General features: G+C 32.4%; 1 protein-coding gene across 1 annotated transcript in view; it reads right to left on the reverse strand.

The window, feature by feature from the left end:
- Invadolysin (leishmanolysin-like peptidase, invadolysin) overlaps window positions 1-19,216 on the reverse strand; it is a 251,794-nt gene that overhangs the window by 43,513 nt on the left and 189,065 nt on the right. The window contains exon 4 of the mRNA XM_072903972.1: window positions 10,477-10,507. Within this exon, the coding sequence (XP_072760073.1) occupies window positions 10,477-10,507 (31 nt within the window). The remainder of the gene's footprint in view (window positions 1-10,476; window positions 10,508-19,216) is intronic.

Below are 19,216 nucleotides of genomic sequence, written 5' to 3' on the forward strand. Positions count from 1 at the left end.
TTACCATGTGTGTATATATATTCTGTAACCTTCTTGAATTTATTAATATACCTCCATTTGGTTTCTTCGTTTTATTTTAAAAATTGAAGGAACTTTCCCGAGTGTATCTCTTTCTTATCTGTACGTGAACTATTCTAACGTATAATGATAGTATAAATCAGCAAAGACAATACACAGTACAGTTACTGTATTCAACAGTAAACACTTCTTTTGAACTGTGTTTATTTTCTACATGATATACGTATAATATAATACTAATCAGGTTTGATTACTGTAAAAAAACATTATTTATACACATACACATATTCATGTCGAATTTACATATCATGTTGAATTATTCATTGAGCTAACATTGACAACGTCATTATGCCACATGGGAAATATTGGCACAAAACCAGTAATAGTCTCTCTTTCAAATTGTATTAGAATTAAAATATTTATAGCTAATTGTAAGTTATAACTTATTAAATTAAAACTATGTACATATACAAAGTTACACCGACATATGCCACGATAAATGTATGAATAAAATTAATTATATATTCGTTTAATTTTAAAACCGCGCAAAAATACAATTTTATAAGGAATTTGTTTTAATTGTAATCAAAAAATATATTATTCATATCTTGAAATATTCCTAACGTTGTCAACTAGCGGATAAAATATTCTAACTCTGTTACTACTCTAGTCTTCGCATAACGTGAGTTGACGCAACTCCATTTTAGCGCTTTGACATACTGTCGTCGAAGCAATCAAAGTAGCCGTTCGTATTGGGACACTCAGTGACAGCTCCCGGGATAGACTTCAAGGCTATACGGGGACAGGCCAAAGTTCGATGCTACATCGTTGATGAAGTAATTCCTTTCGTGTCATGTTCGAAAGCGTATCTGCGTGCGAGCAATCAAGTGGCAAGTTTCCAGTATAACCGCTGTCCTAAACATCAACTCACAATCGCAATACTGTTTTAGAACTGTGCGCGAGTACACAGAGTTGACCGTAATAAACTTTTATTCTAGATAAACATTTTTTTCATTCCAACAAATATTTTTTAAATCCCACGCGTGAGAGAGAACCTTTTCTCTCTCTCTCTCTCTTTCTTTCTTTCTGTCAAAATACATGGGAATTATGCATTTTAACACTAAATAAATGTGAAAAATTCTATTCTAAAGTAATCCTCCATTATCGTAGATATATCATTTTTATATGAATAATCATTTTTATATGCTTACAAATATTGAACTTATTAATATAATAATCAATGTTAATATCTAGACAAATGGAATAATGATGAAGATTACTTCGTCAATCGGCCTTTTGACGCGTTTTCAAAGCTGTCTGCGTGTCACGCAATTAGATGACACGTTAACGGTATAATCGTGCAGCAAACACTTAACAGTTGCGTATCCTTACAAGAGTGTCTGTTTAGGGCGGCGAATCTTGCGGCCACGTTAAGGGTGGGTGGCAGATCTCGTGGTTGGTCTCGCTTTATCGAGCTTCGTATAGTTAGTTAGACGTCGGTATTAAATGCAAATGTGCCAGGCGCCCATTTAAATTTTAGATGCAATTAGATTCATTTACTCTCCCTCTCCCCTCCTCTCTCTCTCTCTCTCGAGGAGCGGCAATTATTCGACTTACTGCGCAAAGCATCCAGAGAGGGGAGAGTCGGGAATCGTATCGTGGTGAAAATTTTCTGAATAAATCAAGCGCCGGGCGATGTACGAATCTCACGGCTGACCTCGCGCACTGTTTCCACTTGGACCTGAAAACGACCGCGGCATGCTTCTCGCAATTTATGTTCTCGATAACTAGCGTTTTATTCATAGAGTGAGCGCTCACCGCCTTTCTGGTGACTAAGTAACGGTCGGTAAAGAAAGAAAATAATGTGTGTTGGAAGACGGATTGTCCTGACCCACCGTCACCAACAATTGGTGCGAATTCGACTCCAAGAATAGAGTTTAAAAAATATATATCAATTAAACATGAAAGTTCTAAACGCGTTGAAACTTAGAGCCATTGGAATAATAAAATTGCGTTTAATTTTTGATTTGTTGCGATAATATTTCTTATATATAAATAAATCTACTTCTCTCAATAAAATATGAATAACGATATCGCTGTGGAATCTATTAATCTGGAGGAAATACTCGTGCACGTCATATGACGAATAGTGGAATTTGGCGGAGATATTGTAGGGAGAGTCAGTATATTATCGCAACTCTCTCTAGTCGGTGTTCCGGACTGTCACATCGTGACAGTCTGCAACCGCACGTCATTAAACACATGCGAGGTATTAAGATCTGGTTTCCCTCAACCGCCGATAGCTGTCCTAAGTTTTAACAGGATCATTTGTCTATCCAAGTTCCCGGATGTATATGGATTAATAAACCTCGTATCCGCAAACTTTAAGCATTATTCTATCATGATAAATCTGTAGATTTAAATCAGACGTGATACAATACAATTTCCGATAGCATAAAAGAAAAGCGCATCATCATTTTCGCAAAGGTAAACAAGGAGAGAGACTCGTGTTTTTATATATATATATATAAAGTATAAATATTTCTTACAAATGTCATGCATCATTTATCGTTATTACAAGATTGATATTTAAGACAATCAAATTGAGCGTTCTAAAATATATTACCCGATTTCTCTGTGTATGTATATGATCCTCTTAATAGTATCAGCTATCAAGACGATAAAGAGCTTTCGAGAAGAGCGCGACTTTGCTTGCCTTTGCGAAAACGGCTTTTCTTCCATGGTATCGGAAATTGTATTTGACGAGAAAAGAGCCTGCTTTTGCACAGGAGTAAAGAGGTAAATGCGATCAATAGTCTACACAGAATATTGGTACACATTAAATGTTTAATAAATATAATATATTGATAAGATTATATGTATATTATATAGAATGCACTCTCTGACTAAAACGATAAAAATATATTATTAAATATATCCAAAAATTTAATATGTATAAGCAGAATGTAATCCTATATATTATAGCGAGTAATGAAATCGAAAAGTACGACAAGATAAGTGCATAAGCAATGAAAAGATTGGATATATTCTGATTTTTATTCCCCTTTATTTAAGCGGATCCATTATCTACTTTATATATTCGTTCGCACCGTCAGCAAATTGCAAACATGCAGTTGCAATCGCACTAACGCGTCATGCAATTTACAAAATTTATTTTGGAATAAATTTGTTGGCGAGTTTTCGTAAACCCCGAGCAATTTACACAACGACTGGATCGTCAAGTTACTGTTTTTATCCGGCTAATTATTTCCATTGATCAGACTAGTGCACGAGCAGGAGCGCACGTGTTATTTCATTCGCTACGCGTATTCTAGCAAATAAAATCAACAGAACAGAAATGAAGGTAAAAAGGGGGTATGTACTTTTCGCTATACTATTGGGGATTTGTGAATGCGGGTATATTATATGATACGTTTGCACGCTGAGCACGTGCGTAACATATTCGCGGGTTCACTCGGCTTGCAAATTAATATTTAATTTTGCCTTGTTGCGGCTTAATCTATCTGCCGTCACACCGAGATATCGCTGCTGCGATTATAAAGCGAAAACGTACCCACATTTGCCATCATCAAAACTCTCAGTTTGAATTCAGTTATCGCTAACAATGTGGGAGTTGAATAAAAATTCAAAAATCCGTTTAATTAATCCTCATTCTTCGTTGCATCTCACGTCTATTAAATGCCATTGATAGCGTGCTATTTATTGCAAATTGTAAAAAAAAAACTTCAATTAATTCTTAAAGCTGATGTTTGCATTAAAATAATGATAATTACGAAAAAAAATTAAAGTATAATTTAGTTTATCGAAATTGTCGAAATATTGATTGGATTGTACATAAAATTCGTATTCAGAAAAGACATATATACATATATATACAATATATATATGTGTACGGATGTGTGTGTGTGTGTGTATGTATTTATGGATATATGTATGTATAGTTGTATGTATAAAATAGAATGTTGCATGACATATGTCTCGATAGTATATGACGAATCGATACACCTGCTTGCAAATGCTTCAATTTGTTTACACGTTTCCGTTTCCGTTGGCCAAAATCCAAAACTCACTATTGTCAGCTATAAATCGCAGCCCTATGGAAATATATCATTCGCAGTGTTTCGTGAAAAATCGTTTCTCCTCGTAAAAATGTCTCATAATATATCTTTGATATTACATAAGTTATATATATAAAAAAATAAAAGCTTTTTTTTCAATAAATATAAAAATATAAACAAAAAAAATGGAAGTTTATTTTTAAAAATCAAGATTTTTAAAAATAATAATTCTCTTAGTATATTTTTTTTTTCTAGGTAACGCAACAAAAATTTGAATTAAGTGCCGTGCTTTTATTTATTTTTTTTTTTTTTTTTGTTAAAGGTACATATCCACAATAATCGGAAGATAAATGAAAAAAAATATGTAGAAAAATACAATTTTTTTAGAATCGTACATTGCAATCGTAGGCCGCAGATGTACAACAATCTTTCTGTTATATTTAGTGTCAAACTCGTGCACGTGCGGCTTAATTCTGAGAATTTATTTCAACTCGAATCGAGAGACACCTATACGCTAGAAGATAAAGTGGGTGTACCAATTGGAATGTATAAAAATATCAGTTTTATACGTTTTATCAAGCGTGATAGTCTTATACCTGAAGCTCATAATCTGGAACCTCTAGTGAATAGATCTGAATGCACAATAACTTATAACGAATCGTTAAAGCAAAAATCATTACGTTCATTTTACTAATGCAAATATGCGATTTCTAGAAAATAATATATGCATTTATCAGATATAAACATATAAAAAGATAATTTAGAATTTAATTTAAAAATTAGGTTTTAATTTAAAAGTGGAATATAGTAAATAATTTGTGAAAAGCAGCAATCCTTGTGCAAATTAATATTTAAAAAGTTACAAAATTATTTATTTATTTCTCCAATATTAAATAATCAAATTTGTCTTGTTAACATAGTTATTTGTCATTGAATTTCTCTCTAAAATGGGACCAAAAATCATAATAAATCATTCAGGAAAACAACAGAATATTCGATGTAGAAATAGTTATATGTATATGTATAATAGTTTGCATCATTAGCCACATTTTGTGATGCAATTTAATACCGATGATTAATCGTTAATATCAAGACAGTGTATTAACAATGATGCTAACCGCGAGATAAAAGGAATATGAATATTCATTTGTGTGGAAATGAATATAATTCTTGCGCTAATACGGATCATTTGAATCAGTTTTCGCTTTTATACTCGCGAAATTCGTTCGTGTATAATTCGTAGTATTAACGTCAGAATCAAACTCGAGAAAAAAGAAGGGAAAGAAAGGGAGAAAGAGAACGCAGTGGTACCTCGACTATACCTAACTGTACCTGACTGTACCTGACTGTACCTGACAACTGTTTCCAACACATTGTTTTGTCGTTTTGGTGTGTGCACGACAACGATTGCGGGGCGATAGGAGCAACGTACACAGGTGCAGTAGCCAGAAGTAGGCGGATATTTAACGCGGCGGAAGAATTAATTTAAACAGCACTGTTAGAAAGTTCGTCGAGTTAAATGCCCCTTTTCCATCAGCAACCCTCAGAGTTAAGAAGTTTTCTGATCCATCTTAAATCGGATTGAAGTGTACCGATGCATAGATAAATTACAAACGTGCTTATATATTTGTGTAATCTTATGAAAATGTTTATAAATATGTATATTTAATATTAGACATTTAATTTATCATTATCGTCGTGACAAGAGTTTATCTTATACATTTTTTCTTTTTTACGCCCCCAAGATTTGTTAAAAATTAATACTATAACTTTTTAATTAAAAGAGAATTTATTTAGAAAAATTAATAAATATATTCTCATATATTATATTAAACTTTAAGATAATCTATTTATCTATAATATATATAATATTATAGGTATATATATATTATCTAGAATATAATAATGTAATATCCACCTATCTGTCAAAACATGTTTGAAAAATGTTTGTTTTATGAAAGTTGAGCTTATTTATTGAATTTTGTTGTAACGAAAAAAAAACTCAAGATAAATGTATCTTTGTGTAAGTAGACATATAATACTTTTCTGGAAAAACTTGTATCACGACGAAACATATATAATAGGGCAGGCGACAAGATGATCGCGCCATCTTTCTTCATAATGTTCATCGATCTTGACGCGAAAGAAAGAACCGTACCATTGTCTCATGAGTCGAGGGTAAAGATTCTCATTGAGCAGAACTTTCTTTTTCCTACTTTTCAAGAAAAAAAAGACATGCCACGAGGAAAGTATGGAACACGCCTTCTTTGTGCGCATACCCCCGGAAAAGTTTCCGTGATCGAACTCTTCGCACGAGAGGCAATCGTTATACTGGATCTTGCCATTGTAAAATTCATTATTGAATGTTCCGTCGCCATAAAGACAAACTCCTCCTCTATCAGTGCGCCTCTCTGATGCTAGATAATGATTATAAATGGGTTGTCTGCTTTCTATTCATCATCAAATAAATAACGTAATACAATGCTTTAATTTAAATTGCCTCGGGTGAATCATATCTAAGAGAACTAAACTCATTAACAAGTTTCTATTCATGGAAGCTACTTCGCAAAATTGTCAACGGTAATAATAGATGTGAGAAATATTGCTATGGGATTGTATATTATTAAAAAAAAAATTAATCAGGGAAAGTTATATATATATATTCGCATATGTACATATGGTCGATAGTTTCCAATTATATCATAACTTATAAAGTGCGTATAAAATTCACAATTATAACGTCAAATATTATAATTCAAATTATAACTTTGTTTAGTTATAAACTCAGAATATAGAGATGTAGCTTTTGAATTATTAGCTTCGAATATAAGTTTTGTGAAAAGTTTTTTAAATTAACTATTGTACAAATATAAATACTAACAATAAGACATCATATTACTCTGTGTTTAATATTTATTATTATAATATAATATTGTTTTACTTGATCAAAAAATTAAATAAATTACTAAAAAGATTTATAGCTATTTATTTCCGAAAATATAAATTATACCTAGTTTACAATTTAATAAAAGATTTTCTTTTTTCATATAACAAAATTTTTAAAAATTTTAATTATTCTTCAATCAAAAGCAAAATATAAATTTTACTATATTTAACAATAAAACCTCATTAATGAAATAAAAATACTATTTACTGTCACATTTATAAAATTGTGTACAGCAAAAATAAGAAATAAGTTTTGGTAATACATATATGGCTTAATATAACAAAGTTTAATTATTAATGTCTCCTCATATACACTCCTCATAAACACAAAGACAAGAATTAGACCAAGAATAATTTGTAAAAAACACGAGAAAAAGTAGAATAAAAATAGAATAAAATCTTTTTTTCATGAAAACAATCACGAATGTCATTCTGTGATAATATGACATATACGAAAGGTTGTAGAGTAGACATTCCCCTGAGATTATCATCACATACATTGCAAAATGATATGCAAATAGAAGGACTTGTGTTGCACAGCATCTCACGGAAAAATGCATTTCATGCATTTTTAATAATAAAAATAGAGTACATTAGTTATTTAGATGAAATCTTGGTCAAATCGTTATAAATATAAAATTTTTCACAAGAACATACAGAAATATAATGTAATCAGAAGTGAATTACACGATAATTACATGGTAATTACTTTAAAATTTTGACGTAACTGTTAATGTACAAGTCTGCCGTTGATTCGTTTGGCTCACGTCATTGAATTGCACGAGAATTCACTTCGGCTATTAAAGAACGTATGTCTGCTGATCAAGGCAGTAAGGTTTCTGCAGAGCGAGGAGCACCCTCGGGAGATAGTGTCCGAGAAGAGAGTGCGATGAAAACAAGTGGCCGAGAAAAATCAAGAGAACAGTTCGACAAGCGAGAGGAGAGTAGCTCAGCAATGAAACGCAAGCGGAAGATTGTAGAGTAAAGGCACTCTCTTGAGATTGCTAGTGCACATGCTCGATACTGATATCATAGAAGAGAAGGAAACAGAAATAACGACTTCTCAGTACCTTGGTATCTACGAAAATTGCAAAATATATATACTATTTTAGTCGATTTTCTTATCATCAATTATATCACTTATAAAACGATGAGAGAAAATAATAAACTTTTTAAGAATTTTCTCGCTCGTTCTCTTTAAAAAAAAAAATAATGTATGTATACAATTCACATTTATATATGCAAGTTAACGATTATCAAAAATAATTTATGTCCGTTTTCTCAAAGCATTACAAAAAAGAGAGTGAAAAAATGTAATAAAAAAATATATTTTTTCATCTTTTTATGTATCACAAAATGCTCGATAAAATTAAACGAAATATTAGGATACATAATATTTTCAAGATATTTAATTTAAAAAGTTTTTGCAAAAGAGAAAGAGAGAGAGAGAGAGAGAGAGAGAGAGAGAGAGAGAGAGAGAGAACATTATTTGCATACGTGTTTATATCAGAAGGCTTTATGTACGATGTCTCAACGTGGTTTGCTGAAACATTTGACCGCAGGGTAGACTTAATGAGCTGTACCCCTATCTCAAGCGAAGCACAATTACCGCGCAAAGGTAAATATAGATGGCTTCACCAAACTCAAAGACGGTTGTTTTATTGCATTACGCGTGAGGTATCGTAACTACCGCAATTGGAACATGTTGATAAATACAGCAATGCACAATGGAGATAAATTTGCGGCAATGCTACACGATATTCCACGATGTTCTAATTTAAGTATGCAATTTCGTAGCGCATGTAATACGATGTAGAACATAGGATGTACACACACATATACACAGGAAAATAATTTTCAATATTCAAGATGATGATCATCGTATATAAAATCGTTTTTCATTGAATAAATTTGTTTCTTTTCCATTGTAATTTAAATTTTATTTTATATTGTTGAAAAAGACAAATTTTAAAATATTATTATTCGCTTGTCATATAATGCAAAATCCAGTAAAATTTTGTCGTTTTAGTATTTATGTAAATATGAACATTAAACATTATTATAAACGTGTTGAAATAAAATTAAGAGTTAATAGTAGAATTCTTTACAAGAAATTGAAATATTTTGACAACTTTATGTTTGTATTTGACTTTCTAATAGCAAAAATTTAATTGGAGTCTGATATTGGCGACAATTTTTAGAAGTTCAACTTTCTTAATTTTAAACTTCTTAATTATTATTTAAACACACAAGTTAATATTATACAAAGTAAGAAATGAAATATTATACGATATAAGAAATAATATATTATGCTTTATTTATATTTTCGAGAAAGCCGTTTAATTTTATCATTAAATTTACCTTAATCATTAAATCAATAACATTGATATCAAGTTACATATATATGTTTATAAATTTTCCGTAGAAGAGAGAGAAAATCAGTATCAAATTTATGAACAAATCTACTATTAATTCTCATATTTTACGGTATATATCTCGTATATATTGTACATATAATAATATGTATATATGCGAGTGATAAACGAGCGACCCCCTTCCATTGAATATAGAGATCATTCACTGTAGCTTTACCGGAAAAGCGATTCTCTAGAGAGAAACCGGCAATTCCCCGAGATTTCCCGGTTCGATTTGAGAGATTATCATACAAGCTAGGCATCTATTTATGCGGAACAAACGATGGCCTATGCGACGGACGTTGCTGGACGGTTCTGATTGAAATGCGCCCAGTAATTTCCGGTTATTTGGCGCATACAGTTACGTTCGCGATGCGGTGCATTAGGCCGCCATGACGCCAGCAACGTTTGATATGGTTCTAGTATGGTCCATTTCCATTCACTGAGTCCCGTATATCGACGTCGATCAACGTCGACGAAATCGTATGGAGGCTTTCGCGATTACAGAGAGCTAATATCTCGCGGGCTTTTAATCGATCCTTTACAAAGAGGACTAAGTTGTAAAATAATTACATGACATTCTCACAACACAGGGACAAATTATGCGTCCTAATTATTTAATATTATATATTCTCTTTCACAAACTAAATTTACATCTCTCTCTCTCTCTCTCTCTCTCTCTCTCTCTCTCTCTCTCTCTCTCTTTCTAGCGGTAATAAATAGCATCTATAATTAAACGTTCTATTGTAATATATTATATTGTTTCTTTGGAGTTATGTTAATTTAAAAATTGTTTTTATTAAAAATTAAGTTACATAATAAATAATAATTTATTATTAATATTGTTTTTACTTTCACTCGCTATTTCTACAATTGGATATTTTTTTATCAATTTTAGAAAATTTCTTAGATAAATATAATTTTTAATCAGTAATTTTTTTTAACATTGTTATCTCACAAACAAGACGTTTAATTAAAGTAGAAGATCAAATCTTTTTTATCTTATTGAAAGTACTTACGTTAATGAGATCCAGTTTCTCGTCATCCAACCTGCAACAAAAATTAAAGATAGCCTTTTAGATGGTTGTAACGCAAGGTAACAATTTCGAGACGTTTCACTGACCAACGTTGAAATGTCGCCCAGAATGAACTGTAATAACATTAGAACTCGACAATGTACGAGATGACTCGTCGACGACAGAAAACTGTGTTCCTGGTCGTGCCCCAGCCCAACCTAGCAATTTCAAAAGTTCGTGGTAAACTGGTGGCCAAAACTAATTTTCCAACTAATTTCCGAAATAGGAATCCCAAACGAGAAACCGCTCTCGTAGATGACCGAGAAATTACCTTCGCAACACGTGATGCGCAGAAGTTTAGATAAAATCGTGCAAGGCGGGAAGGAAAGGTGTATTCCATTCATCCTGTATGCACATTATTTCTGATATTTTTTACCTCAAAATTTCATAAATATACATTTCTAATCCTTGGGTTATAACGTATAACACGCGTACCAAAAATGTATAACCATTTTCGCAATCTCATAAATTTCAAATACTTCAAATAACATATAAATAATAATAAAGTTGTAACGCAATATTTCTCTCTCTCTCTCTCTCTCTCTCTCTCTCTTTCTCTTTCTCATAATTAGTTTGATAATAATTTAATCTATTACAATACTACATTACATTTTGTTATATATATATCTTTAAAATAGAAAGTTATTATTATCTCTCTGTATAATCGTACCAAGATCTGCCTATCATAAGATAAGATTCTCACTAGCTCTCTTCATACTTCGTTAACATTAAACCCGATCGAAGTTCGACTTTCGAGCTTCGTTAATCAAGACAGACGACGTACGGGCGAAACCAAAGTATACCCCGGAACGAACCTTCTACTTAACTGGCTAATTCCTCGATTAACATTTTAATTACCCGGTGCACGAAGCGAAAGTTTGAGCGAGCTGCCCTAAGCTTCCACGAGAGAAGAAGATTAGAGTCTCGTTAGGGTGGCGCAGAACCCCCTACCTCACCATGTCTACCTCCGCGTTTCATCCTCAAGACTAATTTGATCCGATATACGTTGAAGAAAATTATTCGTCGGTTTATTCGAAGTCGGCGTCTACATCTTCTGTCCAAAGGAACAAGTTGTGAAAAATGAAACGGAGAACGAAGAGTGTCAAATACTTTTATGGACAAAGCACAAAGAATTTTAATTTCAGTGAAAGATAAAAAAGATGCAATGTGTGCGATGACATGTGATTTTGCAGAGAGTACTTTTACAATTACGCTTTATAAGAAACGTCAAAAGACTAATGGCCATTTTCCTTGCCGCATATTTCGCAACTGACAAGCCTGAAATTTTGACGATTTGAATTGTAAGTAGTTCTTTATAGCAAAAGTTCTTCATAGCCAGCGTTATTTATTGCTGGTTCCACTTTCCATGCAGCAAAATGAAACATCAACATTGTAAGATGCAAGTTCTCGTTAAAAATAAAAACTAACTAAAACCGGCACAAGTATGTATATTGTCCTAATTTAAAATTTTTTTATATTTTTAACTAGATGCAGAAAAAGTATACAAGAAAATTATATATAAAACAAAAACGTGAAATATATTTGACATTAATTGTATTCGCGTATTATTTAAATTATTATAAATAATTTTAAAGTGATTCATTTTTGTGTTCTTATAAAATTCAAAATCTTATCAAATTTATATTAACTTTTTAATTTTCGATGAATAGCAAAATATTAAATCACGTTGTCTGTTTGCTGGATCATATTTCATCGTTTTCGAAATGTTTATAATTATCAAGATTTTATTAATGTTATATCACATCTGCTTGTGTGTTATAACTTTGATTGGATCGATTTTTTTTAACTCGCAATGTTATTATACAAGAGATATAACTCAAAACACGACAATGCATCGTGTTATACAACTGTTATTTTTAATACGTCTCGAGAGGATAAACAGTGGAACGATTCGTTGTTTCACATGAATGAAACAGTATTATGAAAATAAATTTTATGTATCACTGAGCGTTTTTCGCGAGAGACGTGACTTCTCTGTAAATAGAAATTTTTAATTACCAACACTGTAACAATGAGTGGTATATCATGAACAAAATATTAATAAAGATTAAATTGCGGCCTATTATAAAGAAAATAGCACATGCACAAAAGCATTATGCTAAAATAAATTAATCTGCTGTCAGTCAAATATGTCGGTTATTTAAAATTATTCTCTTCAATTCAACATTTTTCTTTTGGTCCTGCTAGCTTAATATTAAGTTAGCAGCGCCACGATTTTTTCTGAATTGGCATGGGGTAGGAACAAAATTATTTTTGGTGATACAAAATAGTACAAAATAAGTACTAAATAATCCATTAGGTCCCATTTGATTTTGCTGATTTGGTCCTGCCAGCTTAAGAGAGCTAATTTGTATATTGTTATACGTTTAATCTGAAAATGATTGGAAAATTACATTTACATGCAAATCGGAGGAAATCTGAAAACGTATGATGCTAAGTATGTTTAATTTTTATGATTTTCATCATATTTAGTATCTAGTTGCGATTCTTATTTCGAATATATCATAGCAATACTTCTTGCGATTTCCATTTAATATTATTAACTATTAATTTTATTATTTTATTACGGGCGATACATATTTCTCTAATAATAATCTTTAAATATACCTTAGATGCTTTTTCGCACTTTGAATTTTTCGCGGATTGAGATGATGTAATATATTAATCATTTTCAGATTGAGATAATACGAATCGCAGGATCGAATGATGAAGCGAAACATTGTAATACACTCATTTATTAATAAAATTAATTTGAAACTCGAGAACGAAAGGTGTTGTAAGTAAAACTAGTTTTACAAAAGAATCAGATAGATCGTATATCGAAAGCTACTGACAATGAGGTAGAAAAACTTTATTGATATAAACGACATATGTATGTCGAATACGTACTTGTTAACTCTCGAGCGTTGGCTGAATAATAATAATTTTTTCGTCTCTCTACTTTCTGCGCGACGCGGCGCGGCGGTCCTTTCCCCCACTTGCCTTCCCCCACTATGTCCTATGCCGTGTCTTCCTACGTCACGCATACCAAGGATACAAACAAGGACGCGTCACTATTTTTTACAAAAGATATTCGGCATACCTACGTATATTATTTTATAGGCATAAGGAATTTGTTATCTTACATCGTCACACAGTGTTCGGCGTTCGACCTTTACAGACGTAGCGCGCTGTTGCTCTTGTCATATGTACGGCGACAATCGAAGGAATAGGTATGCGTACTTCGTATATACCGTATTATTCTTTAAAATACGATTAGCTAATTATAATCTTTATAATTAGCAATTGTTAACATAATTGATTAACTCTTATGATTAACTACACGTAAGAATATCAGCTCTCTTAAGCTGGCAGGACCAAATCAGCAAAATCAAATGGGACCTAATGGATTATTTAGTACTTATTTTGTACTATTTTGTACCACCAAAAATAATTTTGTACCCCATGCCAATTCAGAAAAAATCGTGGCGCTAACTTTCCTGCTAACTTAATATTAAGCTAGCAGGAAAAGAAAAAAATTAAAAAAATAAAACAAAACAGATACAATTAGTACTGAATTTGTACTAATTCGTACCACCAAAAATAAATTTGTATCCCGTGCCAATTAAAAAAAATTGTGGTCCTGCCAGCTTAAGAGAGCTCTTCAATTCATATCTTTGTGAGAGTTGGCAACTAAATGTAAGTCCAGAAATAATATTTTATACAATAAAAAAAAAGACGAAATTACACAAAAATTATTTGTAACTCTCTTTCATATTTAAACTAAATAGTACTTAACATTCCTGCAAGTTTAATGAATATCAACTTTTAAATTACAATACTAAAATACGACTGTGGCAATAAAAGCCGCGCATGCAGAGGAAACGAAGTTTCCGCGGCAGAAAATTTTATTGCTTATGTAATCGCATAGTTTCGAAACAAGCTCGTTTTTAATCATAGCGCGTATGCTGCTGTTAAAACTACAAAACTGAGATTAAAACGACAATGTATTATGTCGTTGATAAAAAATAAAAAAGAGGAGATTTATCTGTATTCTTGCTAAGGTCGCTGTATAACGTATAACTCACACTTACACCATTTCACTCGCGCAAAGCGTCTCCAATTCACCGAGTACGTCTCCTATGTCCTTTGCTCTTGACTCTTTCGTCGACCGTTTCTCTCTGACCGTTCTTTCAACCTTCCACAACTTCTCATCCTTTTCTCACTTGTACTTCAAGTCTGTTGAACTTTTTGTTTTAAACGCGTCGCACCTTCCTCACACGCAAGTACGCGTATACTCGGTGCCGATTTCATTTCACCCGAGTGCACATTTTTTTTTTTTTTTTTTTTTTTTTTAGTTCATAGGTGATTAAGACGCTTAATCTGTGTGCGTGAGTATAGGCAACCTACTCCTCCGCTAAATCTCCGTTCATCGCCCTTTTTCTTATACCGGATAATTTCTCAGCTAATCCATTTTCAGCCATCCGCCTTTCTCCCCTCCTTTTTTCCGTTTCCATCGAAATCTTCCTAGTTTTTATTCTCTCATTTACTTCGTTTTTTTATCGCTTTATTTCTTTACGTTTTTTTTCTTTTTTTAATTTTCTCTGTTTTTCTTTCTCTTTCATTTAACATATCGATTTCTGTTCTTAGTATTTCAGCGTCTCCTGACTATCTTTCTCATTTTCTTCTTTTTACGTAGCCATTCTTTTTCTTCCGTGTCTTTATCGCGCTATTTCCTTTACATATAGGATACAATTTCCTGTACATGCCCTACGCTATCACATATATCCTTTACATCTCTTCTAGCTTTTATCTCTATTATCTAAATTGACGTGCTGTGCGAAAGTTTCTCTTTTTTCGTATCCTCCATCAGATCAATATTTTTATCATAATGTCACACGTATATCAAATGATAAATAATGAAAATTAATAATATACTATGTATTTGTATAAATTGTGATATTGCGCTTGTGTTTTTTAAAAGTCATCGTCTGACATAAGAAATATCAAATACAATAAATTTAAGACAAAAAGGAAGATTAATATTGCTATTACATACTTTTTCTCATAATCGTGATTCGTTCATATCATGAATCTTCTGGCAACGATAGTCTGAAAGTTTGCGTAGGAAGAGAAAAAAGTTTATACAAATGTACTTGATTTAGCGAATTGCTCGAGACGAATTACGTAGCAAAATCAAACGAGATACCACTCTGGTGTTTTAGCGCCGCGGAGAACAGCGTGTTGATTTAGGACGGTAAGTTATGATCTCGTGTACGACTGCAGTGCTGTAGTAATATCGCGTAGAATATGGAGGCGCCAGATAAATTTCAGTAGCAATTAGCGGCCGTCGCGATAAAATCCATAATGTCGCATCGTCGCGGAGTCGCGCGCGACGCCGAGAAGCGCAAGTGTTAATTGAGTGTAAATCTGGCTATAATACTCTGCAGTAGCAGAATTTTGAGTAGGCTTTCTAGATTAATTACCATGTCTAATTACATAACAGTTACGTAATGCTTACGGAATATATTTACAGCGAATCAAATCAATTATTACAATTTATCACATTGACAGATGGTATTTCTGTGACATAATTCTGAAACTTTTTAACTCATATTCAGACTGTTATATTATAAATTTTTCGCAATTTTATTGTAAAAATCAAAAACACACGATAAATATTGAGTTTGAAAACTGATGCTTGTAAAATTTCATTGGTAATTTGCAATCATGTTTTAAAAATATTATACAGACAAAATACGATTTATGATTCAAACTTCTGAACAAAAAATATATTGAAGAATAATTGCATTGAAGAATAGTTAAAAATATGTGATCAATCATAATTTTTAAATAAGTTGCAAAATTTCAACCCTTATCTCTTGAATTCTATGAATATTCCACTAGTGTCTAATTTCGAGATAATAAGATGAAATGCAATTCTATGCGAAAACTCGTACATGTTTTATCTTTGCGGTTGAAAGTCACTTTAGATCGCTGAAATCGTATTATTCGTGGTCTTATCTCTTGGCTATCTCGTAATAGGATATGAAAACCACGCACTATATGCACGTGTACTCACTACATTAACGAAATCAGTCATCATTCGTAGCACAGAACACCGAAATCTGACCGCAGTGCTAATGTCCTGCAAATTGCAGGCCGCGTTACGGTGTTGGATTATTGATGACACAGAATGGCTACGACTATGCGTCTCTATTATCTTTACGATCTGCAAATGGGACTCGCGGTCATTCGTTGCTTTGAATAAATATGGCTATTCTATGCGATTGTTTCGAGCTTAACGCATCCAAATATCACGCATCTGCCATTTATTGCAAAAGATGCAAACCGAAATGTTGCTGACAAATTAACAAATGCACGTTATCGAAAAATATATGAGATATTGAAAATAATAAAATTAGATAAAGATATATTACGGAAATGGCAGAAAGATTTAAAAGTTACAAATAAATCCACTTCTTCATTTTTCATTTACGCGTTTTCTTATTGATACTGTCAACTTTTTATTAATATCCGTAATGTAAAAAAATGATGTTACGTATATAATCACTATTCATAATTCTTTATGCCTACATGTTCGCCAGCATAAGTGTAGTGGAACGACTTTTAGAGAATAAAAATTCATGTTGCCACTAAAAGAACGTTTCCTCGTGTAATCGCGCGCTCTATCCACGTAAATTCAGATCTGCTGAATTTCCGCCGTTATTCCCAGCATAAAATCCTTTTAAATGTTCTCATTTTCTCTAGAAAACATACGCTTTATGTTGCAGTAAAAGTAGTAGTAGTCAGTCGCAGCAGCTTGTGTATTAGAGAGGGAGAAAAAGAGAAAGAGAGAAGTCAACGTGCCATCTAAAATCCTCATTAGGATGCAAGAAAGGTGCGTGAGATACAATACAGGAGGCTAAACGACAGTTACACTTCGCCGTCTCTTCAAAAGTCTTTGAGAGCGCATGCATGGGTAGTAAGATTTTTCAAGTGAGCCCGTTGTCTACCCCGTTACCGTTTTCGTGCCGTTACATCGTAGTATCTCCGCTTTCAGACCGCCTATTGTCGCGTAAAAAACACCCCCCGGTCTAGCGAAAAGAGCTCTTTACGCGAGATAAAAGTCTGTGAAGCACGCGACAAAATGGCAATATCAGGAATATGAAAATATATCTAAAAGCTCTTTCACATATTTTTACACCTTTAAAAATACATTTCTTATAACGCTTACGAGATTGCGACACGAATGGTTTAAATAATTATAAATTAGGCACAAAATTTCATGAGATTTTACTTTTATATGGATGGCACAAGATAAGTTTGACAAAATATAGCTAATAAGTAAAAAAGTAAGTTAATAGTAAAAGAACAGAGGAGAGAGATTTTGTGCTCGACTTTTTCAAACAACGATGCACGTGAAAACAATTTTCACAATTTTTATAGGTCGCTTCAATGCGCCTCACAGCATTATCTATCTAAAATTAATTTTACGTGAAATTTTAAAAACTTTCCTATCTTAATTATTAAATTGGCTGGCTTTTACTTTGTCCCAAAACAATCTGCGCAAATTGCAGCTTATTAATCTCTAATTGTTAATTTTATCATGTGCATAAATATTTAGATAAAATAAAAGTGGAATAAAAGAATATTAAATTATCATTTTCTTAACTTGTAATTTTCTTCAAATGCAGGATAATTAAACCAGAAATATTAAATTATAAAGCAAAAAGAATGTTCTTATATCAAAAATATGTTACTCGTCTGTTCGTATAACAGAAAATGTCACGCTTATTACGTACTTTGTACAAACAGAATGTTTGAAATTGCATTTCTCTCTCTCTCTCTCTCTCTCTCTCTCTCTCTCTCTCTCTCTCTCTCTCTCTCTCTTTGTTTCAAATATACCAACTATATACAGGTACCATAGTATGATTATTGCCAAACCACGAGTTAGAACATCCGTGAGCAAGAATTTACATACTCGACGACGTATGCGCGCGCACAATTTGCATTTATGTAAGTGCATAATTCGTTATGAAACGCGAACACAATGACTATTAGCTCCCAAGATTAGTTCACGTCGAGGGACGATTCGCAGCGTCCTGGAAATTCTATTGTTCGCAAGTGACTATTAGATTTGAGAATACTATTCAGTCTTTATTCGAATTAACTCGGAGACGAATTGTATGTTATCATACGGTGTATGAGTACTCAATGCCAAATTTTTGTCATTTAGGTTATCGGAGTGATGTGACCTACATACATACATACATAGCGATCATACATGCAATCATAAAGTAAAAAAGAAATTTATGCTTAATAAAATATCTTGATTATTATCGACAACATTCTTGTTACACCAAACTGTAGATAATATGTGATCGCAATCTATAATCTTCTAGGCTTAACTACTAATGACTACTAATCACGTATCTATTTGGGATGCTGATCTACACGACATATACTGCCACATGTATGTACTGCAAAGATAGATTAGATGTTTATACAGTTTATACAGTTGCGAATATCTCGAATATCTCGAATAGATATATCGAGAGGTAGTTTTACAATATTAAACATATTGACAGAACATATTGCAAATGCTTGATATTACATCTTCTTATAAGAAATAACGAATTTATCGCGCATTTCCCTAAACTCTTAGGCGCTCGTCTTTTAT

This window comes from Anoplolepis gracilipes, chromosome 12 (assembly GCF_047496725.1).
Source record: "Anoplolepis gracilipes chromosome 12, ASM4749672v1, whole genome shotgun sequence".
In the NCBI taxonomy this organism is placed as follows: Eukaryota; Metazoa; Arthropoda; class Insecta; order Hymenoptera; family Formicidae; genus Anoplolepis; species Anoplolepis gracilipes.